This window comes from Apostichopus japonicus, chromosome 2 (assembly GCF_037975245.1).
Source record: "Apostichopus japonicus isolate 1M-3 chromosome 2, ASM3797524v1, whole genome shotgun sequence".
NCBI classification, from domain to species: Eukaryota; Metazoa; Echinodermata; class Holothuroidea; order Aspidochirotida; family Stichopodidae; genus Apostichopus; species Apostichopus japonicus.
Genome location: NC_092562.1, coordinates 20,713,862 through 20,741,603, shown reverse-complemented (window position 1 = coordinate 20,741,603; position 27,742 = coordinate 20,713,862). Strand labels below are relative to the sequence as shown.

General features: G+C 37.3%; 1 protein-coding gene across 2 annotated transcripts; it reads left to right on the top strand.

Annotated features, from left to right (window-relative positions):
* Positions 1-1,498: 1,498 nt before the first annotated feature.
* LOC139981679 (ubiquitin-protein ligase E3C-like) lies at positions 1,499-27,742 on the top strand. 2 transcript variants are annotated; one of them, XR_011797915.1, is made up of 22 exons: positions 1,499-1,838; positions 2,531-2,584; positions 3,084-3,299; positions 3,923-4,035; positions 5,551-5,705; positions 6,446-6,596; positions 7,594-7,826; positions 9,562-9,707; positions 9,981-10,162; positions 10,476-10,562; positions 11,153-11,307; positions 12,576-12,895; positions 14,125-14,301; positions 14,693-14,831; positions 16,249-16,493; positions 17,442-17,563; positions 18,630-18,720; positions 19,632-19,730; positions 20,282-20,438; positions 20,973-21,103; positions 23,754-24,933; positions 24,994-27,742. XR_011797915.1 is itself a non-coding variant. In XM_071994272.1 (21 exons), exons 1-21 carry the CDS (start codon positions 1,773-1,775, stop codon positions 23,919-23,921), a joined length of 3,207 nt encoding a protein of 1,068 aa, XP_071850373.1. In that variant the 5' UTR covers positions 1,499-1,772; the 3' UTR covers positions 23,922-27,742. The 2 variants fall into 2 exon arrangements, 1 of the variants encoding a protein (XP_071850373.1); XM_071994272.1 differs by having other exon boundaries at positions 23,754-27,742.

Below are 27,742 nucleotides of genomic sequence, written 5' to 3'. Positions count from 1 at the left end.
TTGAACAATTTTCTGCAAACTGTTTAATTGACAACTTATTATATCACGTCAATTCAACAATTTTCTGCAATATTTAATTGTTCACTTCATTCCAACTGAGCAATTGAACAATTTTGTGCAAAATGTTTAATTGACAACTTGTATCTCGTCAATTCAACATTTGTCTGCAAAATGTTCAATTGTTAACTTCAAGTTCCAACTGAGCAATTGAACAATTTTTTTTTATATTTATATATTTTATATTATCAGTAAAATTTCATACCTGAAGGCTCAATGTCTTTATTTCTTCTCCTCGTTGCCCCATTTTGGCGGTGGCTTAACGTGAATGACCTCTGCAGGTCAGAGGAATTTGTACGGTATCGGGAACAATTCTGGTCTTCTTCGACCATGTTGCTTTCCAAATATATTTACCGTACTCTACTATACGCACAAGGGCGTAGGAACCGGGGGCTGGGGGCGCCAGCCCCCCAGTGAAAAATATGGAGGGGCGGAAGTATCATTCCGCCCCCCCCCCCGCTTCGCAAGTCAGAATACCCCTTTTTCATTTCCAAATGAGAAAAAAATCTCATTTGGAGCACCAAATTGCATCTAAGGCCAGGTGAAAATGCAAAATTATATACAAAATGGAGTGGGTGGGTCGAAGTGTGCTGTATTGCACCAAATTGCATCTGAGGCCACCTGGAAATGCAAAAAAATCCCCTTAGACCCCTCCCCCAGGCCGGCCATCAGTCTTCAGCCCCCCCCCCCCCCACTCAAAAGTACCTTCCTACGCCACTGTATACGCATGAGTCATCGCTACCGCGCATACACGACTCTTAAACATTTGGCAGAAAAAAAAAGTTCACTTGGTCACTTGGAATGAAGTGAACAATTTAACATTTTGCAGAAAATTTTTGAATTAACGAGATTTGATCAGTACTTTAAAGAAAAGTCACCTAGGAAAGAACCTGTGCACGTAAACCAAACTACCGAACGACCGCTCTCAACCCCAGTCACCTTGCATCGGGACTGTGACTGTGTGACCATCGCCGGGTGTTTATCACGTATTCCACTCTAAAGGGAACATATAATCTCCATGATCTTAGCCAAAAGGCCGAGATTTGACAAGCTCGTCAATTAAACATTTTGCAGAAAATTGTTCAATTGCTCACTTGGCGTTTATGTCTACTAGTAGGATTTTTGCCGATTTAACCCATTCATATTCAGACCAAACTACTTAGTTCCGTGTGCTGTTTTCGATGGCATAACTGGTTCGGGCAAAATCATTACCTTCATTTTTCAGCCCTGTGAGATAAAACCATAGACTCGGAAATGGAGGGCCCTTTTTAGTTCTTTGGAGAAAACAGTTTTTACGAACATTCGATCTTCCACAAAATCTCCAACTTGACTAATTGTCTGAATGTGTACAATTCATCTTTTCCTAGCCGAATAGGGTAGTTACCATTGATGAGGTCAAGGGTTATGTTTTGACCAAACTTGTTTTCTACATTCTCTTTCACAACAACGTCTGGCTAGGGCCTACGTTGCAAAATGTATGTTAGCAAAGCCTGCATTACTGTGCTATGAACAATGCACTCTAATTGAGGTGATTCAACGAAAATGATAACGTTAGACCTAGCGTTACACTTTGCACTGTCACTGATTCTGGATTGTTCGTTAGAACGGCATGTCCCGTTTGAAAATATTGTGAAGAATCACATGTAGACTAGACAGAATTTGTTTGGAAGCGAAGACGCCTGTCAGAACTTAAGTTTTTTCTGTTACGTCTAAAAATGTACAGCTTTGAGGGTGAATTTAGAAGAAAACCACAAGTTTCATTACGTGGTGCTAGCAAACGGGTGAGTGGCCTAACGCAGTACCAGTAGGGCCTAAGCTGCGGTAGTTTAGCCAGTGATACGAAATCAGTGACTAACGAACCCTAACAATAAAAGATGACAACGTTGTACTCTTAGTTCTAAAAAGGAGCCTAAATGAGTTGCTCTAGCAGGATTAACTGTAGGTTCTAACTAAGGTGGAATGAACAATTTGAGCCTAGGCCTATACCTATTCTACTCCGCTAGGGACTAAGGTCAAGCCTAGCTTTGGCTTCAGCTGATTCTAGGCCCTAACAACATGCTACTTGTTAAACAGCAGCAGGCATAACCAGTCGGCCTCTGATTTTTGTAAATTGAAAATATGCATCTCAAAAATATACTGTCACATAATGCAATTCAGTCTCAGAAACAATCCTTTGGTTGGCTGGAAATCCAATCTTACTTAGTCCTATCCCAATTATCGGCTAGGCTAGATATATTCAGGTATTGGCATAACAAATCAAGCTCAACACAGCTTGGAACATTATTATAGTTACATTATTTGTCAGTCATTACAGATATTAGAATCCGCAATGTTGAAAGTTGCAGACATTTCTGTTTTAAAATTATATTTCTATTGAAAAGAACATTGTCAGTTTGGTAGATGATGTTTTCAGGTACCCATTTCTGAATCTTGTGATGTCAAACATTTGTTCTCTATTTGTTTCTGTTTTCAGGAAGATCATGCAGGCCTATTACAGAGAAATTTATTGGAGAGAAAGAAAAGAGAAGTAAGTCAGAAAGATGAAGATTTTGTTTTACTAAATCCCTATACATGTAGAATACAGTATTGTTCACAATTGGGTGAGATTTGTACTGTTTAGTACCTATTTTATAATGATAACTGACAGTACGCAATAAGGAGTAAAGTCATTGGAATTGTCTGCTTTTCCATGATATGCAATAATATGCCTATAAAATTTGATCTGACTGGATTTCAAGCTAACATTTGGACCTGAGATGCATGAAATATGTAATAATGGTATTTTTATTTTTTTCAAATGATCAATTCTGAAAATTTTCTGGTATTAACTAAACATATATCTATATCCATATGTTGTCTAATCACTGTTTTTTTTGTGTACTGTACAGTACATTCAATGTAGAGCACATAAACAATTAATCAAATTTCATAGTTACCAGATTGTTTCTAATTAACGTAAAACTCTGTAAACAATGGCAGAAAAGATACAGACATTTACAACCAACTCAACTACTAATTTGTCATAGTTTGAGAGAAAACGTCAGCGGAGTGCCTTGCAAATACAGCAGTTTGTACGTGGATGCCTCACAAGATATCGTGTGAAGCAAGTTCTTAGGGGATCATGCGACAGAGAGTTGCAGTCACTCGCTCGATCAAAAGTCCTCCCAGATCCGCCGACGATGAGGGTACTGCTAAACCAGCTTCTTCTCTTCTACACACCAAGGGTTGACCAAGACAGATTGGTAAATTTTGCCTTGAATTACCGATGCATTATTAATGAATCTCCACCCTTACTACGAAACCCCTTGTTTGACCGTTTTGCTTATTTTTTGTACTTAAGGATTTTCTAGGATAGTGAGTGTATCAGCATAGAGGGGTTGGGTGGGGGGGGGGGTGGTGAGGAGATCTGCTGAATATGGTTTATACATTTTTGGACAATAGAACGTCAAATTAACAACTTTAATCAAGTATGACACAGAGTGTTCACATCTAGTCCTAATCTAGAACTGTCTCTCATTGGCCAAACTAAATGGTCTCTTCTTGTAGAGCTGTAATGTAAAGTAATAATTGAGATGTAGATGGTTAGGGAGTTCCTGTTTTGAAGTTTGAATTCTGATGTTTAGATCTTTATGTCTCCAAAGCATACAGTTCACTGTGTAGTTGATATCATAAATCACTCATTAATCACTTTCAGTATTGTGAAAAGAAGTATTTTCACTACTGTACATACATACTAGCCAAAAACAAACCAAAAGTCAAGGAAGCAAAATAAAATAAAAGTTCTCTTGCCAACGTTTTAGTTGAAATTTTCTTTCAAATAACTGAATTATCTGGGGTTTTTTTTCTGTTTGTTTGTATTCTTCAGCTATGTTTCTCACAGATTGCCATTCAGCACAGATCACAATGGTTAAAGACCTTGGTTGCTAGTGGCAACAGTTGGCTCCACCAGATGAGGAGGTTACTCTACCATAACAGTAGGTAAGTGAGAAGAGATGCTCGGGTGGCTGCATATGAACCCTCACCTTTCATACTGATCAACACTGAGCTAGTTTCAGAGATAATCTCTATGGTTTGACATTTATTCAGCCTTGAGCTACGGGGGGATCCAGCTATTTTAAAGATAATATTGTCTCAGATGATTTCAACTGTGAATGTTCAAAATAGGAATTGTTGGAGGAATGCCAAGAAGTTGCCATTTTATTCAATGTTTTACCTACCTGCAGGACTACAGACATTCATAATACGTGACTCAATAAAGATTGGTAGCTTTATGAATGATTAGAAGTTTATGAATGATTTAAAATCAATTTTGTTTTTTGTGTCTCCAGAATAGGCTTACATTTTCTGTCCATTCAGAGGAAATAGCTTTCATTATTTTTTTCTCTCTTTTTATAAGGATCCCAACCCTCGGAAAGATGTAACAGTTGAATCAACTCGTCAACATTTAACTAGATTAACTAAATATTTAGACCCCTTCAGCATATCATAAATACCTCTTTCACTTGACCCATTCTCTAAATTTTTTTTTTAATCCTTGCTAATTATTACAGTGTTATAACATTTTAATGTAATTTATAAATAAAGGCATGTTTATTGTACCTGTACCTAAAACAGTGTTGTGATGTAAAACAAGTTACTCATTAGACAAAGTGTAACAAACTTAGTATCAGTGATAGAAACTAGTGAATAATTCATTGGAGTGAGAGAACCATGTATCTTTATACTTCAAGTCATTTATTCCTAAAATTAGCCAATTTTGACATAAATAGTGGAACCAAAACGTACGTTTGGGATGGCAAAAAGCTTTTTTTTCTTTTCTGCAGAGCATATCGAGGGCTTATATCAGCACATAAATGTATCAGTACCTTTTTTCTTGTAGGGTATATGGTCCAGCTAAGGTTTGCGGCTTGAAAGCGAATCGAATCCATGGCATCACAGCCATCTGTTTGCTGATTTCATTGTGGGAGAGGGAAGGGGGAGATGTGGGTTTGGGTGATTATCAAAATACTAGTTTTCTCTCTCTACCTGTAAAGTATATGAGCTCCTTTTTTTTTTTTGCTTTGGTGTAGTGTTACTTTGCACTTTTAGTTTGGAGTGAGCCGCAAGGGAATAATTTATCAGGGAATCACATAGTGAAACGGGCAAATTACTACACAAGTTCATAGATGTACAGCAACTTCTGTACACAGAGGCCATAGCATATTAAATAGCATATCTCAGAGCCTTCAAAACTGCCACACACAAATTTGAACACACTAAATTATTCCCTGAGTTGTCTACAATCAATATTAACAACAAAAAACAAAAAAAGATAAAAATGATATTAAAAAAAAGGCCTTTTATAGGCTGGTTTACACAGTATCATAGCTATTTGTGTGTTGTGATGAATACCCGAAAACTGTCTAAAACATGATATCATTTTAATCTTTATTTACGTGATGTCATTAAATGTTGATTACATTGCCCATCAAACTTTCTCCCTCCATTTTTCAGATTACTGCTTCTCAGTGAAAATGCAACAACAAATATATCGACAGCTTTAAGATTTATCGAATTATTTACGGATACGAGAACGTATGAAGCTTGCCTATCAGATGTTGAGACTGTCAGCATTATCTCTCGATTGCAGTTCTTTCTAGTTTCTAAAGGTGAGTGTTATATTGAAGTTATTATGGTCAAGTGGGAAATGTCCAATATTTTGTAGAAATCTATCATGTTCTGAAAATCAAGAACTATCCCCACCCAGCATGGTATCAGATGTTTACAGCCATCACAACATGATAACATAATGTTGTTTCTTTTTTTAACATGGATTTTGCATTTGTTTTTTATTGTTTTTTTGAGGGGGGAGGGGGGTGAGTTCATTCCAGCTGCTAAGAATCCCTCAGCGGGATAGTCCAAGAGAAATATGATGTTTTTTTTTCTTTCTTTTTATTGATGGAAGAGAAACATTTTCCAAGCATTTTTCAGGGGTATTTTGTAAAGAATTCCTACATAATTTTGGATATCCAAAATCAAAATTGTCATAGTTTTTTTTTTTGGGGGGGGGGGGGGGGAATCATAAATGATTTTGAAGCAAATAAGTGTGATGTCATAGTATCAAAAGTTAGCAATATACAATGAGGGAATGTAGAGTAGGGTATTCATGCATAGATATTGATGTAAAAAGTAGAAGTAAACATTTTGCAGATAAAGATTATTATGATCCCTTTGAAAAGGACAGACCAGGTGAAAATTTACTTTGACTATTGAAGGAACAACATATTCTAAGCATGCTTTTGAGATAACGACATTTCAAATACCCACAGATGAAATTAACTTTCAAAAAATTTTCTTGGTATACTTTTTTCTTTATTTTCACCTTTATCCTTTTCTCTTTGTTTCCTAGGTTATTTTGTTCATATGAAAACACTTATCAATGCTCGACTTCCATCTGGAATGGATATAGATCACCTTCCTCCATTGGCTGAATCTGTGGAAAACCTTATATTTCGACCAATCAAACACACTCTTCAAAATGAGAACCAAGAGAAAGACAGGTAAAACTGTGGGCATTTGATTGATTGATTTATTTTGCTTGTTGTCTTTTCTTCAGTACCTTGAATTACCTTAGTCAGCAGGAAGTAGGAATGAGTTTAATATTCTGTCAAAGATTTTACGGTGACTTATGGCAACTTAGAGCTTGTTTTTATCGACAGGGCTTCATACTCCCTCTAATGAGTCTTTGACCTCCCTCTTTTGTCGACCAACCCCTCCACCATTATCCTGCACCCTAAGTTATGCCTTTTATCTTCATTACTACTATTCTGGATATTAAAAAAAAGTGGTATGTTTACTGTTGATGTCCTCATCTCATTGAATCAGAAACAATAATTGCTTGAATAAAAAAAAAGAAAAAAAAAAAGATTGATTGAGGTGAACAATTGTTTTGGGAGGTCGTAAGAGGAAAATCAATTGATCTATAGTTTGTAGGTTCTGAGATCTTATCTGTGTCCTGAGGATGCAATTATTATTCTTGCGATACGTACCAGGCATAAACACATCACACTCATGCTCATGGAAGAAACTTACGGAAGGTCGTCGTAAGTTCTACGACCTGCTGGATTTACTATTTGATGAGTTTAAACAGCCAAGTAAGGGGGTTAGAAAAGAAACGAGAATATAATAAAGTGCGTCACCCTTTTTTTAGCACTACCCTAAACCTTCTTATCCTACTTAAGATATAATACAGCAAGGGGGGTGTCTATGTACATGACACATTAACCGTCTAGTCTAATAGCTAGCCTACTCCGAATGAGGAAGAAATTAAAAACAAACAAATTGCGGCGTTTTCCAAGAAACATGGCTCTAGTAACCACATGAGTGAAGATGTTTCAATGTAGGTAACGCCTCCATCTACCTTAATGTACGTCTGCTGCATATTATTTGGGATGACGCCTCATTGGATTCGTTATCAATCGGCAGATGTCCTCCTATCCTTCACATCCAGAAGCTCTGGATTATCGAAAAGCTATTTTTGTCGGTTTCCACCTCCAGATCCATCATGCTCCGTTACGTGTGCAAGGACTTCTTTTCCGAGCAGTTCTCTGATCAGGTCAGTAATTTCCTCCTCCCTGCTGTGGCCGGGAAGTCGCTGCTGCCTCTCACAGACTTGTTAGACGCTCTCTTACTCGACTCCAACGATCATCAGCGGATACGTCTCCACCCGGACTTGCAACCCTCCGCTTGGCTCTTGTACGCGGTTATGTCACTCACCGGGCCCAACTTGAGTAAGAATGGATGTTTTTAATTTTGCAAAAGTAGGAATCCGGTGTTGTATCGCTTTGGGGGATATGTTATAGACCGAGGTACAATGTATTTTATAGATAGAGGTGGGAAACAAATTTGTAAATGGATACTGGTGAATTTATCCTTGCAGAAATTAACTGAAAGGTAGATAAATTGTCTGCCTTTGATGCTAATTACTGCTTTACATTTGCACACACATTGTAGTACTTGTGTCTGTTTGTTTGTTAACAGTCTTTAATTGTTGTGTGGTTGTTTTTGTATAATTGACAGCAGGGGTATGTTAGGATTTGATTTTACTAGGACATGCACAGATATTACCTGGAGCATATGTATTCCCCTTTCCAAAAAATTCTCTACAAACTAGATATTTACAGTAAATCTGCTGCGAATCTCATCGGATTACTCAAAGAATGTCATGGCACCATACTCGTATATCTCGCAAAACTTCCTTTGTATAATACTCAATGAAAGTAATATTGTGCAAGAAGATTTAAATTTCCCACTAATAAGTGTCATTGTCCCACAGTCAAGGACACGCAGTCACCCTACTTTGTCAGGGTGTTGCAAAGACTGTAAGTGGCTGTGCACACTATTTCCAAGTTATGACTCCCAAATATTGTTAATTAATTTTAATGACAGGTGGTCACTGTTGCTTAAAAATACTACTATTGGTATGTTAGAAAGGATCATTAAATCTACCTGCTAATGTTTTTCAAACAATTCTTTTGCAATTAGTTTGAGGTTTAACCATACATTGACCGGTACTACTACTTTGTCATATCTTACGCATGTCCTAACCACAAGCACAGCGGACTTTGCTCGGCTCACGCGACTCTTAAAACTGGAGCGAGTGTAGTAGTATCAGTATCATGTATAAAATCCCAGGATGTACCTGTAGGGCCTACTTACAGATAAAGGCTATCATAGCACAATTTTATAGCATCAATTATGAAATAAATTTAACAAGTTGTAACCACGATATTCTGACTTTGGAATGTTTAAAGTCCAAGACTTAATGACTAAAAGAGTCTTTAAGAGCTGAAATGATAAGACTACCTAGTACAATTACAGAGACTATAATGTAGCATGATTAGTGACAAGTGAATAATGTTTTCTTGGTGAAAAGAACAGTAGTTACCCTCGCCAAATATCGATTTATTATTATAATTATTATTTTTGTTAAAGTTGTTGCTCATGAATAGGCTCTCATACATGATAGGCTTTTCAGTTGGCCTTTCTTGTGGAATATCCACCCCAATGTTCAAGGTGTATTCTACATACATAAGTATTTCGTTCTCTGGACCTCATAAGCTTAATTTCACCTATGGCGGTAGGCGGTATGTTCCACCCGAAGGTGAGGTTTGCTGGCCCAAATCCTGGTGTTCCATTGACCAAACCTACACATCTCTCCTAAACCGTACATCATGGTCATTCTTTGTTATTTTGCCTCACTTTTCGGGGACTACCACATTTGCTGTTTGGAAAACCAAAGAGTAAGACCCGCTGGTCTCAGTGACAACCAGGAAAGATCCTCAAAAAGTTTGCACTGTGTTCAGCTCGACCAATGGATAGCCGTATCGTAAATAAATATCAGAAAAGTGTCATCAATTAATGAATGAGCTCAACATAAAACTGCTTGCATATTCAATTTTCCATGCATTGCATATTGATTGTAGTTCCCTTTTTAAGTATGTGTTTTTTTTTTAATCCCCTCAGGGTCACTTCCTACTTCCTATATAGTGAAATACTTACACATACTGCAGGTTCTGTTGCCGTGTCTTCCGACTGCAGAAACCCAGCAGAGAATCGACGACTTGGAAGATTCCGATGTGGAAGACGAACTATTTATGGAGATTGAAGAGGTAAAAGCCAGTACCTAGTCAGATCACTCCCCACTCCCCCTTTCCAACCTCCCCTCCCCTCCCCACCCATCTCCCACCCCCCTTCCCTACCCATCTCCCCATCAAGTCTGCAAAGTCTTACACCTCTTTTCTTATTTGCCAAGGAAAAAGTTCAGGTTGTTTCTCTCAACATCTTTTGTCCTCCCAATATGCAACTAATGTGCAAAACTGTGATTTCTTTGAGAGCTTTATATTTTTTAAACATTTTCATCTCCCTCTTCGGTTGTCTGACAGCTCGGTAACGCTCGCTCAGTCGGAGAGATTCGGGAGCACTGTTTGCAGCAGTTCAATACATCCGATTACGTGCAATCCTTTAAAGTCGCCGCAGATACCAGCGACGTCGCCACGCTGACCGCACTGTGTCAGATCTGTCATATCTTGATGACCGATCATAAACTGCATGTCCCCAGGAACAGGTAAACGAGAAGATAAAAACCTTCAAAAATTCAAAGTTTGAAAATTATTTTTTTGTGCTATATATATACAACAAATTCTCCTCTACTGCCAGTGATTCAAGGTGAACTAAATCTCTCCTGATAAGCACCTTCGTGAATTCATGGTCTCCCAAACCGCCCCCCTTCCCTTCCCCCCACCTACCACCTTCACCCCTAACCACCTCCTTGTAAGCAATATTGTTGTTTTGTTTGGTGATGAATTTTTACTCCCCTTTTCAAATTCCATCCTCGGCCTCATTGGTACCATTTTTTTTATATCTTTTTTATTTTGCAGCCTGCTGTGTACTTTAGCCTGTAATACGAGGTTCCTTCAGCACATTTGGAAAGCTATTGGAACAGTATCTACTCCTCTGGTAACAGGGTAAGTCATAAATTAAACCTATCTAAAAGGTATGGAACAGTAAGTCTTCTTCTGGTAACAGGGTAAGTCATAAATTAAAACCTAAATAAAAAATATGGAACAGTATGTATTACTCTGGTGACAGGGTAATTCATAAATTAAACCTAAATAATAAAAAAAATATGGAAACAGTATGTATTCCTCTGTGAACAGGGTTAGTCATAAATTAAGCCTAAATAATAACAAAAATATGGAACAGTATGTATTCCTCTGGTGACAGGGTAAGTCATAAATTAAGCCTACATAAAAGTATGGAACAGTATGTATTCTTCTGGTGACAGGGTAAGTCATAAATTAAGCCTACATAAAAGTATGGAACAGTATGTATTCTTCTGGTGACAGGGTAAGTCATAAATTAAGCCTACATAAAAGTATGGAACAGTATGTATTCGGCTGTTAACAGGGTAAGTCATACAATATAAATCAATAGATGTCTTATTGTGGTTCACTTTCTTAGACAGAATCAGCGTTATTTTCCAGTTGCTTTATACGTAAAAGCATAATAAGCCAAACATATATTACGGAGGCGTGTCTTTCTCTTCCATCTGCAGGACACACCTGCCATTGTTGCATGTTATATCCCGTGGTATTCCTCTTTCCAAAGAGGATACAGAGAGGATAGTCCCCCTGCTCTCCGTCTTCAGCTCACTCTTTGGTCATCTGCTGCAGTCATTGCACGACTCTGAATTCCATCAAAGCCAAACTGGTAAGTTCATGGAGTCCTTCATCAAGACTTGAGAGTAGATCCCCATCGTTTCCAAATAATATCACTCTCATTTATTAAAATATATGAGTGGTTAACGCCGGTGCCTTTCAATCATAAGGTCCCCAGTTCCCATCACTCCAAGATTAATGTATGTCGTCCAGTTACAGAGTTGTTGACAATTGACAATTCATAATCATGGATGTTAACTATGAATCTAAGAGACTGACTTCGGACAGCTTGCGGTTTTGATAAACCAATGAGGCTTCTTCGCGAGTTCCTGCTTGCAGGAGGATCTAGAAATTCATACATGAGCACAAAAATATTTAGTATCCCATGAAAGTTTTAAGAAGAAAATATCATATTAGTAACACTTTGTGTGGGTCCACTATACTTTTTTTGTCATTTGGATCTCCAGAGTGTTGGCATTGTTATTATCCATCGGTTAGGTAATTAAACATAATCTGGTTTGTCGCACCCATTATTTGTGGGTGCCTTACATGTGTCAAATAGGGTGATCAGAGGAATATTAAAGTGCCAAGGATCAAGCCTTGTCAGTTTGTTGGCAGAAACAATTTGAATGTTTTTTTTTACTGGAAATAGAGGAATGTTTGAAGATATCTTCTGCCACAGAAGTACCTTCCAAACATGTTAACTAAGTGATTCTAATATAAGGCCTAGACTTTGTAGAATATCTGTGTTAGTATCATTATTAGAACCGGTAGATTAGGCTGATAGTGGGTGTTGGGCAGTTGGTGTGACGTATCAGTGTATATTAACCCCCTGGGGGAAATGTCTGGTGTGTGGCTTGCTTGTGAAGTAACTTCTTCAAGTACCTTGATGTATTTCAGTAATAAATATACCCAAATGTTGTGACTTTCATGGTGTTTACTTTAAACGCCAGTAGAGAGCAGTCCTTGACTTACTGCATGTGAATAATTCTGTACTGATGAAATGTCCTCTGTGACGAAGCTCATGTATATAGATTGGTATTGTATTGACAGAGAAAACATCTCAGTGAATTACAACGGAAACTTGTCACAGACGGGGACCATGAGTAGCCCAAAATATAATAAAATAAAACAAAAACTGTTAGCAAACTGCTTATCCACTAAAGATCCTGTGTAAGAGTCTTTGTAATAAAAAGTAAGTCGGCCTGACATTTCGATCCTAGCAGGATCTTCTTGAGAAGATGAATGCCTCTGAAAAAAAAAAAAAAAACGGCCACAATTGCACACCCTAAAAGCTGTTTAATTCTCATCTGGTTTCAGCGGCATCGAGGAAAAGTTTGATGCCCTTCACATTACCGACTCTGGTAAATCTCAGCTTAGCTCTCAGGAACGCCTGTCTGGGCATCATCCACCTGGCCTACCCTGAAACTAGACCGGTGGTCATGGACGAGTACTTCTTGGCCGCGAGCAGCCGGCAGGCCCCAGAACGGATCCAGATGAAGAAAGACTTTCACAGGCAATGTGCCGCTTGGCTGTACTGCTTTAAAGTAACATCTCAGCTGGTCAAGCAACTCTACGAGAGAGACTGTCGTCTCTCCTTCTGCCCCGAAGGACATTGGCTGGCAGCGTCCGAAATTAAGGCGAGTACCGATCCGGGTTTTTTTTGGGGGGGTGGGTTTATTTGCCTCTCCTCCAAGCAAGTAGCAGCTAGTTGCATAACCATGGTAACCTGTATCTGGAATCAAAGAATGCAGCGCTTTAATTGTCAGTTTTGATTGCGCTTTATATCTCAACAGTCGTTTGAGATTTTGTTTAAAGTCTGACTCTGTTTAAAGCCTCCTTTTACATGCATTCGATTCCGAATAGGAACATAAGCTATCCCCATCCCTGCACTTTTTTTTATGCCAATCACCTTATAGTACATTTATTTGTGCAGCAGGGCAAATTTTTGCGAGGATATTTTCTCGACAAGTTCTTTATATTTTGGTTGTCCAAACAGCAAATTTGTTTGTCAGGAAAAAATGTACCAAAACATAACAAAGCAATGTAAATGTGTACACCCACTGCAGGAGAGATGCATAAGTTTGGTGAATAGAACACCAGCTTTGGGCCAATAAAACCCACCCCCCCCCTTCCGGTGGATGATAGGCCTACCACAATGTTTGATTTATTTCAGTGACTCCAAAGTGATGGAGGGTTGATACCCATTTATCATTATACCTATTTGGGGGTAATGAGTTACAATTCAATCTGAATCTGATTCGTGTGGTCCGTCAGATAACCAGCAAAGAGGATTTTGGTCGTCCAAACAGAAACTCGGTCTTCGTCTCTGATGATTGGATGACCGTGAAAATTTTGTCCTGTTTAATACAATTCTCAAGTTCTTCTGGCACAGAATGGATGGATAAGTAGCTGGTATTGGTCGTCCGAACAGAAATGTTGGTGGTCTCGGAGCACCGGATGACATCATTTCATTCAGTTGTTGCCAGATGCATTCACCAAATACCGTGAAAAACTCATGTCTTTGCCTTACAAAATGCCTTGAGGGTGTGGTTTTGACCTACAGATGTAGGAAATTTTCAGTTTTATTAAGCGATCAACTCCAGCCACTGGAATATCACTTTCATTAACCAAAATTTTGTTTGTAAAAGAAATCATGCAACCATCTAAAAGCTATTGTTCTCTTGTACCATCATGTGGTTATATAGGTCATGTGGATGAAACTCTGAACAGAGAATTTGCTGGACGCCAATATCCTCTGCTTTCCGGCTGGTCGTCATTTCTGTATTTAGCTTATAAAAAATATAATTTCAACCCTCTCAAAATCAAAGACGTAACGTCAAACATCCATTATCTTACGATACTACAGCTGGCAGATCTACAGTTTTCATCATCGAGGGCCCTCAAGCCGACACGATTGAGTTTCTGGAGCAACGGAGGAAGGGAAGATGAAGAGGAGGTAGCCCCAATGACCATTCACGACTCCCGAAGAATGGCAGTCCTAGCTGAGCTTCCCTTCATGGTTTCATTCGAGGACAGAGTTAAGGTACCGTTAAAGTTCCCTTTTTTTGTGAGAAGCAGTTGCTGGCCTGTTATTGTTGCACCTAATAAATATATTTATATTTTTCTACACAACAAAAAGGAAAAAGACAGAAGCATAACAGTACAGACAAAGGACAGATGAATTAACAACAGTACCAGAAAATGTGAACAAATTTAGGGAACTACAAGCGAAAGGCTGGCATCATTTGAAATTTTACTGCTAGAATCCTCATATGTCTGATAACAATATGAATGTCACAAGATTAAAGGGACATGGAAAAGTCAAGAATTATCAGTTTAATGGTTTTTTATAACAAGAGATGTGTTTGTTTGTTTGTTTTGTTTTACAATAAGGAGGACTTTTGAACAATTAAATTTATTTCATTTTTCTTCAGATATTCTTGAGCTGGATATACAGTGAGAAAGGGGAGAGAGAGGAAAGAACGCTACTGAATGCTTCACATTCGGTATCCATCATTGTTAGGAGAGATTTTATCTACGAAGATGCTTTTGACAAACTCAGACCTGAAAATGGTTAGTCAGCCCTAATTTAATTGGTGTGTGATATGGTATGAGATATGATATGTGATGTGATATGATATGATATATGTGATATGTGATGTGATATAATGATGGCATGTGATATGTGATGTGATATGATATGGTATGTGATATGATGATGTTATGTGATATGATGATGGTATGTGATATGATATGGTATGTGATGTGATATGGTATGTGATATGATGATGGTATGTGATGTGATATGATATGGTATGTGATGTGATATGGTATGTGATATGATGATGGTATGTGATGTGATATGATATGGTATGTGATATGATATGGTATGTGATATGATATGGTATGTGATATGATATGGTATGTGATATGATGATGGTATGTGATATGATATATGTGATATGATGATGGTAAGTGAATTGATATGTGATATAATATATGTGATATGTAATATGATGATGGTATGTGATATGGTATGTGATATGATATGTGATGTGATATGATATGTGATGTGATATGATATATGTGATATGATGATCTGTGTGATATGATATGTGGATATGAAATGTGATGTGATATGATATGATCTGTACTTAAACAGAGTCATTTAATATTATTAGAGGTATGTAACCTTCACTGACGCATTGTTGAATATCATGATATTTAGTGTTTTCTGTCTTAAAGTTCTTCATCTTTTTTCTTGTTTTACTCGTTTTTCTTTCCATTTAATTCTTTAAATTTAATTATTGGGCTATGCTCTCAAACATTGATGAAATATTGGTGTTTTGCAGTAACAATACAACAATAAAAAATTTAAAGATCTATCCAGGATGTCCTTGTTAATTCAACCATATAGTAAAGTGACCTTCGATAGTCATTAAATTTGTGAAGAGAAGAAAAGAGAAAAACTAATAATAATTTCTTGATCTGCGTAGTCATTTCAGATCCAGGCTACAAAAATGTCGAAAAGGTAATTTGTTACCCGGGTACCTGGTGTAAAACACTATGATATAAAAGAGTAAATTACTCAGATATCTGGGTATATCGCCAAAAAATATGAAACTCAATTGAAATCAATTTAAGTTACTTATGCAAATGAAAGTTAAAAGTAAAACCATTTCAGTTATTCCTGGGGAGGGGGTGGGGGAGTATGAGTTCAAAGGTCTTCTTGTATTATTGTAGAGGTCATATGAGGTCATCAGAGGTTATGTATCTCAAACTGGGGTGTGGGGGGGGGAAGGGGGTCTGGTCAGCGGAGTCTTCACACATCCGATTCCTGAAAATTTTTGATTTATTACCTCATCAAAACCTTTATAAAACTTTTCCATTTCTACTCCCCCTTGACTTTGTAAGTTTAATATGGCCCAATAAAATATTTTATTGGTATAAAGTGGCTTTCTCTCATTTTCTCCCTGCTCTCTATAAACAGAGCCGGATCTATGTAAGAAGATGAGGGTGCAGATGAGGAACGTGCAGGGCCTAAACGAGGCTGGGATAGACGGTGGTGGCATCACCCGAGAATTCTTGAGTCAACTGCTCCAGACGGCATTTGACCCCAACAGAGGCTTCTTTAAATCCACAGCGGACAGTCTGTTGTATCCGAACCCTCAGGCAGTGACAATAGAGCAAGACTTCAAAAAACATTATTATTTCATCGGCAGGATATTAGGAAAGGTGAACTCTCTTGTTTTGTTGAATATCTGTCTCGATGGAGTTTTTATTCTTTGTTTTCTGTACCTCCATTCAAAAATCGTTTAACCAAGTAAAGCCCTGTGTTTGCATTTGGACATTAGTTTGTCTCTGAACTTTCATAATTGGTAATTTAGTGCGTACATAGTATGGTGATTTAGCAAGTGCATGTTCTTTGCAACAACAATTTTACTTCATTACTATTCATGAGTGGCTGGCGCCTACTCGAAAATCGTCAAAAAGAACTTGTCAACACGATATCTGCACAAACACAAGTTGAATCAATGTCATACGTGGTGGTAGGTAGTAGATGTGCCATATTGTTTCTGGTTCCCACCTCATGAATATTAATGAGTGGGCAGGGCTTACCATAAAGTTCTTAAAATGTCAAGTTCACTGCAACCGTATGTCCGATTTAGTTTATACTCTGTATGGTGATGTAACTATATCCTTTCAACAACAATTTTTACCTCATTAATAAACATGGTGTTTGGAGTTTAATGGGCAATTGTCAAAAACAGCTTGTAAACGTGATATCTCAACAACAACAATCCTTATACATATGAACTTGGATAATACATTGTAAGTATATAGATACAGAACATGCTTATGAGATGAAATTTGACCTTATTAATATTCATGCATTCATCTGATTTTATACTTTGTCACTATATAGACTTTGTCAACATGATAACTGATTCCTGGGTACCTACCTTTATATATGTTGCTAGTATGATTACTAGTCAATAGATTATCCCTCTTCAGTTTGGTCTGCACAAGTTAATGTATATTAACATGTATGGCCTACCACACTATGAATATGTTTGGGCATTGGAACCACTGAACATTTTCGTTTTCTGGTCTTTATTTTCCATTCCATGTATGTGGCAGTGCAATGAAAGTCAGTGGCATTTTTTTTCATTCCTTCCATAGGTCTTATATGAGAATCTCTTAGTGGAGTTGCCTCTGGCTAGTTTCTTCCTATCAAAGATATTGCAACGTCACTCTGATGTAGACATCCATCATTTAGCATCGTTGGATCCTATTATGTACAAGTAAGTCTCGTCCTAAACCCCACCCACCTGTTCACCCCCTCCAACCCTTTGTTCACCCACTCCCACCCCTGTTCACTTCCTCCCACCCCTGTTCACCCCCTTGTTCACCCTCTCCCACCCCTTGTTTACCCCCTGTTCACCCCCTCCCACCCCTTGTTCACCCCAACCCTTTGTTCACCACCTCCCACCCCCTGTTCACTTCCTCCCACCCCTGTCCACCCCCTCTCACCGCTTGTTCACCCCCTCCCACCCCTTGTTACCCCCTGTTTACCCCCTCCCACCATTGTTGTACTTGATTACAGACAAAGATAACTTGTGTAGTAGGTTACCACTATCAAAGAGAGATTAAGTCACCATTTGTAGATATAATTTGATATGTGACAATTTTGGTAAGTGTGTTCCATTTGAAAGAAAACATTTTGGTGAAGTTTCAAATGTGGATTCCTGTCCCAAGGACTAATTTTACAAATCGAATTTGCCTGTGTTCAGAACGAACTAAAAGAACCGTTTCCTTTGTAGACCTACTTTATGTTCCTGTTATGAGAACGATCTTCAGCTATGCAGTTGCATAAAAGTTTCTGTTCAGCATCGTGTACAATAGGAGGTTGCTCACAATTCTCTTCTGAACAAGTTTGTTGAAACTGCTCACTTTAAATTTGGTGTGTACAAAAATTATTTGCATGTTTGTATATCTGCGGTTGATTTTTGTATCACCCATGCATCTAATTTACTCTGTGGCCTGTTCAATATCTTCATATTGGAAATAATTTTTGCTAGTTTACAGTTGCATAGTGTCTTGTGGGCGTGTATTTAGAGATTTAAACACTTTTTTTGCTTTTTGAAATTTAATTTTTGTTAGTTAATCATAAACAGAGAAATGACAGAGAAATTAAAACCAAAGAGGAACAGAGAGAAATTCTTTCCAGAAATTTTGTTTTTTGAAATAATCATTCTGAGATGCTTTTGTCAACTTCAACAATTGAAGTTGACAAAAGCATCTCAGAGAGCTCAATATTTCAATCTGGAATAACTGTGTCACCCTTTTCACATGGTCGGTCTTTTCTAGAAATTTGCTGTCGCTGAAAGATTATGAAGGTGACGTTGCGGATCTGGACCTTAATTTTACTGTCGTGGATGACAACTTGGGTGAAGCAAAGGTAAGGTTAATTTAATTAATTCATCTTTTTGACGAAATGTAACATTTCATCTTATGGAAAATATCTCGATTGGATACTTGTTAAGTTGTTTCACTCGTTTTAAGATTAAGCTATCTGCATTTGGAAATGAACTGTCTCTAAATTACATTTTATGTAAAAACAAAGCGTAAGTTTGGTACATTAATGTCACTACACAGTCCATTGAATACCACAAAGCTTCATCAGTTTTATATTTTTTACAAAGGAAAATTTAATCCTTTGGTTTACCTGTAGCATTCTTTATAGAAGATGTACCTCTGCATCCATTAATAAAACAGGGTAAAAGGTGAGCAATACTTGCCTGCTATTGCCTCGTACAGCCATTACACTCTCTATTTCACGGCACTGATCTTTACTTAGTGAAATTTGGTCACAAACAGTCACACTTTTAATATTAAAAAATAAATAAATATAAAAAAAAAATGCTATAACCATATTTTAGGATGCAACAAGATCAAGCAACTCCAAATTTTGGAATACGATGTTAAACTTACGACATAAGCAGTCTAAATACAGAGTTACATCGTGGAAAGTTTGGTAGGACAGTGAAATTTCAGACAAAGTTTGACAGTTTAAGACAAAAAGTAGACGATTAAAATGAAAGCCCAAACTTTGATATTAACTTTGAAACGTCTATAGACAAAGCTGAGCAACACTCTATAATTACAGTCAAGATCAACTTCTGAAACAAAACAAGGATAAGACAACAAGCCAACAGGTAGATGTTACTTCACGAGAGGCATGCAAATGTGGAAGGGAGAAACCCTGGGATCGTGCCAGTCGGTGAAAGTTTTATTTATGAGTAGTGACTTTTCCACTGTAGAATAGAAATGTCTTCAACTTCTTTTGTTTTTCTAATTTTTTTGTTAAAGGTTTACGAACTGAAACCAGGCGGTGAAAAAATTCAAGTCACAAACGCAAATAGAATAGAATATATTCATCTAATGGCAGACTTCAGACTTAACAAACAGGTAAAGTGCAACAACCCCTTCCCCACTCCTCGCTACCCCCCTCCCCCTCCATCTCGCTAACATACTCCTTGATAGAGAAGATGCATTTAATATATGTATTTGAGCAGCTCTTCCCTTGTCAGATTACAACTGACAACCCTTTTGAGTTATTGAGTATTTTGTTCTGCAAGAGAAACTAAAAGTGATATTTGTAATAGTAAATTGGTGTTACTGTACATGGAAGGTTATCAGTAATATCTCTTCTCTAAGATGCTCACTATGCCATGCTTTTATACATGTGGATAAACCCTCCAAATTGCTTGTGACTTTATAAACTCTTCTGATAGAGATAAAAAAGAGAGAAAGGCCGGGAGGGAAGATCTCAAAAGGATAACAAAAAAAAGTGAGTGAAATTATAGATTGCCTCCATCAAACTTTTCATAAAAAAAGAAAAGTGATGCAAATTAATTTAAGTATCAGCTTAAAATCACTAGGTAGTTATCAATTCCCTGGCGTTTGCCTCAGTCACGTCCTGGGAGATACTTTCAAGGATTCATCGATATCCTCCTCAGATCCGACCGCACATTCTGAATTTCCGAGCGGGTATCGCAGACGTGATCGATTTAGAGTGGCTGAGGATGTTTGATTATCGAGAGTTACAGATTCTCATCTCGGGGGCAATGGTACCGATCGACGTCGACGATATGAGGCGACATACCAATTATGCAGGTACAGGAAGCTTCGTTTTCCTACTAATATCTTATCTTCTAGGATACTTTATATTAATTCTTTCTGGATTTAAAAAAAAAAAAAAAAAATTCCTCACCATTTACTGGTTTTCAACCAAATGTACTCTGGCATGTCTTAATTATTCATTGGAAGGGGAAATCAAATTGTTGGTTATGTTGTGATCGTAATTTTCTTTTTTCTGTGGCCTATATCCAGTAGATTAATCCTGTGTTTTCATCGCATGTTATAGTGTTCTTTTACGCTGTACCCATCATGGTCCTCAATTGATCTGGAAGTAGAGAGAAATTTCCAGTAGACTCTCATCATTTTACAATTAAACTGCGGCTATCTTTCCAACGTTGTCAGAAAGGGCAAGAATGTGTTTCGTAAATGTGATTCTTAGATCCGTTCTGGACATGAGCTTTTGTACATCTTGCCAAGTTAACTGCAGGGGGAGTGATTTGCAGGTTCAAAGTGCAATCATGTTTTTCTTACAAAGTTTTTTTTTGTGATTGGACCTTTTTCCTTTGGTAGGTGAATTCAGTGACACCCATCCAGTGATACAGAACTTCTGGGAAATTGTGAAGAACCTCCCCGACTCACAAAGACGGAGTCTGTTGAAATTCATCACCTCGTGTTCCCGGCCACCTCTTTTAGGTTTCAAGGTTAGTTTGATATGATCGTGTAAAGACGGTCTGATATCATTGGGGCATTACCGGGGATTGCCAACCGCAAACAATTCGACAGAGGGCGCTCTCACATCCTAGGTCCCGGTCCTATCTAGGTGTCAGGAAAAATTGACAAGCTGTTGCTTCGAGTATTTGTATCGGAATCAGCAGCAGTGGCATGGTGGTACCATGAATAAGAGATCTTTTGAAAGACGTGTGAAGTTCAAGTCAAACCTAAGAATTTAATTTCACGTTAACTTGCATTTTGTCGTTTCGGTGAAACTGCACAAGTAGAACCTGAAACGAGCCAATCACCAAGCATGTCTGTATGGGATCGCATGCTTGTGAGCGCTGTCAAGCGATAATGTTACAGAGCTCTGTGAAAACCATTGATCACTCACATGAGAACCTATTTCACAGTGCGCTGGATTGAAACTTTAAAGAGCCCCAGCGGTGCCTTTGGAAGGATTTGATTAGCACTGATAGACTAGGCTTGCACGGTAAACCGGTTTTAGTACCGAAACCGGTTTTTTCCGACCCAATTTCGGTACTATTTTTTATTTTAAGAAAACCGAAAAACCGAAAAAACCGAAATGTGAATTGCAAATACTGGAAAAAAAAAGAAGTTTGTTGACTTTGGTTTCTCCTTTTTACTGTTCTTTTTGCAATATGAAAGTAAATTGCAACAAGAGAAAGCTTTTCTGATAGACGACATTGTCAGCTACGATCTGCACACGCCATAACCAGTGCTTGAGGGTGGATAGCTAGGCCTAACATTAGGCTATGCAGCCCATATATGCGTGCATCAGTTAGGTAACCTTGTAGTATTGAACTGACCTTGGTCACCAACGTTAGTAGTCGTGAGAAGTACACACTCAAATGACGAGATGCAGTTCCAAATAAATTGTTACATTCAAAGGGTTTGTCCTCTTTGTGTTGTTCTTATTATTTAACTTCAATTTAATAGTAGAGGATATGGAGAAAATCTTTTCAAACACATTGATCACAGTTCGTGTTCAAAAAATGAACGTTAAAACTTGAAAGGTACATTGCGCAATCCACAATACAATACGACATGTACAGTCGCAGGGGGGGGGGGGGCTCTGTGAGTTTAACAACTAAGATGTAACAAGTAACATTAGAACAATCACGGGGGGGGCTCTGAGTTTAACAACTAAGATGCAACAAGTAACTTTAGAACAATCACGGGGGAGGGGTTGAGTTTAACAACTAAGATACAACAAGTAACAGAACAATCACAGTCCATTATTCACAAGAGACACCTGGCGTCAGGCTTGAGTCAAGGAATATTAAAGGAGTAAAAATGTTGTATACATGGCTGGAAATTACAGATGTTGCTGTTGGGACAATTCTCCTTTGTACGCTAATGGATTTTATTTTCTTTGTAAGTTTCCTTTAAACATTTCTTCTTATCAGTTATCAGACAAGGCGTCTCTCAGTTGGTTTTTCGTTTACGTTGATGAACACATGTTTCCAACTTAAACGTTAACAATTTACATTCTTTGCCGACCTAATCCCGCTTTTGCCAGCGATATTTTTCAACTTGTACTTGAAAAGGTAGACGGTAAATTCTCTTCACTCCTTGAAGAGAAATTTATTTTACCGCCAAGATACCACCCGCGAACATGGCTAGAGCCTCGTGCAATTGGGTACCTTCATTGGACCAATCATATTGTAAAGCATTTTTTTTTAAGATCTCCAATTGGTCATAATGGGTTTATGCTAGGCCCTCATCTCCGAAAATATAACTTATAATATAACATTACCAAGATATTTTTTTCTGAACACAAATTGAACTTTGTGAAGTACAGTAAACACAAGAAAAACGATACGTGTACGTGATGTTTTAACTTTAAGAAAAAAATTCACTAACACATTTCTTTTCGACATATTTACTTCAGTTTAGTCAACGTGGGTTATAAAATGAGAGTCATGAAGGCAGTAACATTTCTTGAATTTATTCTTCTTATTTTTAACAATTTACTGCGAACGAACAGACTTGAACCCACTGTTGATAAAGCTTCAAAAATACGCATCTTAGCGATCGAGATTTGGATGTTTTCAATGCAATTCAGGAGGGGGAAAAAACCGGTTTTTGAGCCAGATTCGGTTTTTTGCTAGAGAAAAACCGGTTGTAAGTTTTCACGAAACCGTGCAAGCTTATGATAGACTAACAGAATAATTAAATTTTTGGTACAAATTGTGTAATATATATATATATATATATATATATATATATATATATATACATACACAAAACTCATTTACATGTGAACAAACATATATTAAAGTGAGCGTTATGTGTAACACATAATATTTGCAGTATTGAGTATGAGAGATTGTCAAAGGTTCTATCATCTGTATCAAATATTGTTGTCCCTTTATGACACATAAAACACACATATATAACACAGAACTCATTTACTTGTGTTGCTTCTTTTGTTCTTTTCATTGTCCTTATTACTTCTTGTATTCTGTACCTGTCAGAGCACCTAACCATTTTTCCCCATCATCCTCCTGTATAGAATATTGTTGTTGTGCTTTAATTCCATTAACAGAAACAGACTTTAGCCCCCAAAAATACATTTATATATATATAATTATTTTGGCATTCTCTAATCCATAGGAACTCCACCCAGCATTATGCATACACAGTGCAGGCAAAGCAGACAGACTGCCTACAGCGAGTACCTGTATGAACCTACTTAAGCTGCCTCACTTTAAGGACAAAGACACACTGAAGACGAGACTCCTATACGCTATAGAGTCTGCAGCTGGGTTTGAACTTAGCTGATACCTTTCCAGCAGAAGATTCAACCCTGTATTATGCAGGATTGTTGCGGACCTCTTGCAACAATGGCACACAGATGATATGTCCGTTGCACAGTATTAATTCTTGAAGTGTGTGATGATATTTATGTTGTTGTATTTTTTGCTGACATAAACTCAGGCTAGTAGTGGAGCAGACAGAACTGTCATGTTAATTTGAATGCAACCGAATTTGCAGCATCGGAGAACTACAGCATCTGAGAACTATAAAGTGGTATATAACTCTTGTTGCTCTAATTTGGTGACGTTTATATATCCAGGATACCACAGTACTGCACAAGGTGCCAGAAAGACAGATGTAAGAAGTTGTGTAGAACCAGAATTTCTTTGGTGGGGATTGGGAATTTGGGGGTGGGGGGTGGGAGAGGAACTGGCCCAGGGATGGGTGAAGATGTGAACCCTTGGTAAATATGAGAATAGTACAAAAGTGTGTGCTGTAAGGGGAGGAGAAGGGTGTCCTGAATTGGCAGGGAGGTGTTAAGGAAGCAGTTGTGTAGCTCCAGAATGTCTTTGGTGGGGGTGTGGAGTGGGGGGGTGGGAACTGGCCCAGGGAGGGCAAAAAATGAGCCTTGAAACAATGAAAATGTGAACCCTTGGTGAAAATGAGAATAGTACAAGAGTGTGCTATAAAGGCAGGTGGAGGGTGTCCACCCTCATTTGGCAGAAGGGGGGGGGGAGAAGGGGGGGGGGAACACATATATATACCTAGAGTTGCATATGTGACAGTGGAGTATAACATAATTGTGCATCAGTGACTTAGTTCAGTAAGCCACTAACTTAATTTCTTTGTTGGTAATGGAAGGAAAATCCTAGTTAGAATGTTCCAGGTTCTTAATCTCTTTGGATAAAATTAATATATGCCCTTTGTGCCCTTATGCTTTGTGGAAAGGAAGGAAATCAATGGATGAAATTTACCTATATCTTTGAGGATGGTATTCTTATACATGTAATGATCTGTGGAAATCAATTGATGAAAGGTACATATATCTTTGAGGAAGGTATACATTTGATGATATGTGGATATCAATTGATGAAAGTTACCTATATCTTTGAGGATGGTATTCTTATACATGTAATGATTTGTGGAAATCAATTGATGAAAGTTACCTATATCTTTGAGGAAAATATTCATATACATGTAATGATCTGTGGATATCAATTGAAAAAAAGTCACCTATATCTTTGAGGATGGTATTCTTATACATGTAATGTTCTGTGGAAATCAATTGATGAAAGGTACCTATATATTTGAGGACAATATTCATATACATGTAATGATCTGTGGATATCAATTGATGAAAGTTACCTATATCTTTGAGGATGGTATTCATATACATGTAATGATCTGTGGAAATCAATTGATGAAAGTCACCTATATCTTTGAGGAAAATATTCATATACATGTAATGATCTGTGGATATCAATTGAAAAAAAATCACCTATATCTTTGAGGATGGTATTCATATACATGTAATGATCTGTGGAAATCAATTGATGAAAGGTACCTATATCTTTGAGGATGGTATTCATATACATGTAATGATCTGTGGAAATCAATTGATGAAAGGTACCTATATCTTTGAGGATGGTATTCTTATACATGTAATGATCTGTGGAAATCAATTGATGAAAGGTACCTATATCTTTGAGGATGGTATTCTTATACATGTAATGATCTGTGGAAATCAATTGATGAAAGTCACCTATATCTTTGAGGATGGTATTCATATACATGTAATGATCTGTGGAAATCAATTGATGAAAGGTACCTATATCTTTGAGGATGGTATTCATATACATGTAATGATCTGTGGAAATCAATTGATGAAAGGTACCTATATCTTTGAGGATGGTATTCTTATACATGTAATGATCTGTGGAAATCAATTGATGAAAGGTACCTATATCTTTGAGGATGGTATTCTTATACATGTAATGATCTGTGGAAATCAATTGATGAAAGGTACCTATATATTTGAGGACAATATTCATATACATGTAATGATCTGTGGATATCAATTGATGAAAGTCACCTATATCTTTGAGGATGGTATTCTTATACATGTAATGATCTGTGGATATCAATTGATGAAAGGTACCTATATCTTTGAGGATACATGTGATGGTCAGTGATATCATTGGAGTCTGTGGAACTGCCTTTCAAACTCCCTTTTGAAAGTAGCTGTGTAATTTGGAGACCAATGTATGTCAATTTAACCAAAACTATTGAGTATTACTCCAATAATATCAAAAACATGAAAAATGCATTTGAATAAAAAATAAATATCAGACATTCTACTCATTTTGAACCGTCCTCTCAAAATTGTTGTTACTTAGAGAGTAAGTAATAATTATTTTGATTGACAGGACTATATCAGCCAGACATTGCTTAATATTAGAATTAACTCAAATGTACAAATCATTAATTGTTTTAAATACCTTGCTTTATTCTTTACCATTAAACTTGAGTAATAGTATTGTGTGACCTGTTTTGTAATATCATTTTATTTGCTCATAATATCAAAGATGTTCTAAAAGATAATACAAGAAAGCTGTTGTAATGCTGTGTGGATGGATTGGATGGTCTTGCTATTAATGACCATTGACCCTTTGGTCACTCTGGTTGTCAAAGTTAACTCTTTCACCAAAACACAGGCTGTAAAATTTTCTGCACTAGAAAGTGAAAACCAAATCCTGATAGTATATGTAGTAATTGCGAAGAGGCAATTTTTTTATTTTTTTTATTTTGTAACACTCTATGAATGTATCTGGCAACAGTGGATTGAGTGATGTCATCGTAGCAAATGAGCTAAAATTGTCTTTGTTTTCATTTTAATGTACAAATCATTTATCAATGGAAGGTACCAAAAAAGCAAAAATTTTCATTTTGATGAAACCTTGACTTTATGGTGCACTGACAGCTCAGAAAATCAATTACATCACATTTTTTCAAGGACAAATTACACAACAAAATTATAAAGTGAAACTTTCAAAGACAAATAAGCCTGTAATGACAACACAGACAACCTGTTGCAATCCGATTCTTTGAAGAAGAATGAAGAGTTTATCTGGCAAACATAAGTTAAATTCAAAAGACAATATCTAGAGTGAGGAATGTTCAATATTGTGATTGATGATTGGAATATATTGGTCTTCCCTATTGTAGGTGGTGTCACATTTATCTGCCACCCGGATAATATTCAGTATATTTAGAATGCATGCATTTTGTAATTGTGATAAAGTTTTAGATTTAAATAATGGGGCATGGGGGGTTGGGGTGATTTCTGAAGTGGGACAGTATCACAAGCTAAGGCCTACTGAGTGAAAGTAATCTAGAAAGACTATTTTGTGGGTTAAAGTTGTTGGTTTAAGGATGAGGGAAGGGGTGGTGGGTAGTGGAGTAGGGGTGGTGGGATGGGAAAACATGATCAGTGGTTCTCGTGTTTCTTACAGATGTAGAAAAGACATGCAGGATGTTAGGTGTGTGAGGGTACGGGTGGGGGGCAATGATAGTCCATATTTTTAGGTTATATTTATTTTAACATTTATTGAATACATTCAGCCTTACCATCTATGAATTGTAGGTTAACTTGTGCATTGTTTAATAATACAACCATTTGAAATATATATAATACAGCCATTTAATTATACTTGGCCTCATTTGGCTTATATTACCGAATGCCTTGTGCAAGGCTGTCAAAAATGTATGAATTGATTATCTGTCAATGCAATACAATATTTGTGAATATTTTACATTGAAACATCACTGATTTGTATTATACTATT

Excerpts from the sequence above, each read along its gene's own strand:
- LOC139981679 (XM_071994272.1), top strand. The coding sequence starts at position 1,773 with ATGTACAGCTTTGAGGGTGAATTTAGAAGAAAACCACAAGTTTCATTA. Across the intron at positions 5,706-6,445 it reads GTTCTTTCTAGTTTCTAAAG|GTTATTTTGTTCATATGAAA; the intron begins GTGAGTGTTATA and ends TTTGTTTCCTAG. Across the intron at positions 14,832-16,248 it reads CAAACTCAGACCTGAAAATG|AGCCGGATCTATGTAAGAAG; the intron begins GTTAGTCAGCCC and ends CTCTATAAACAG.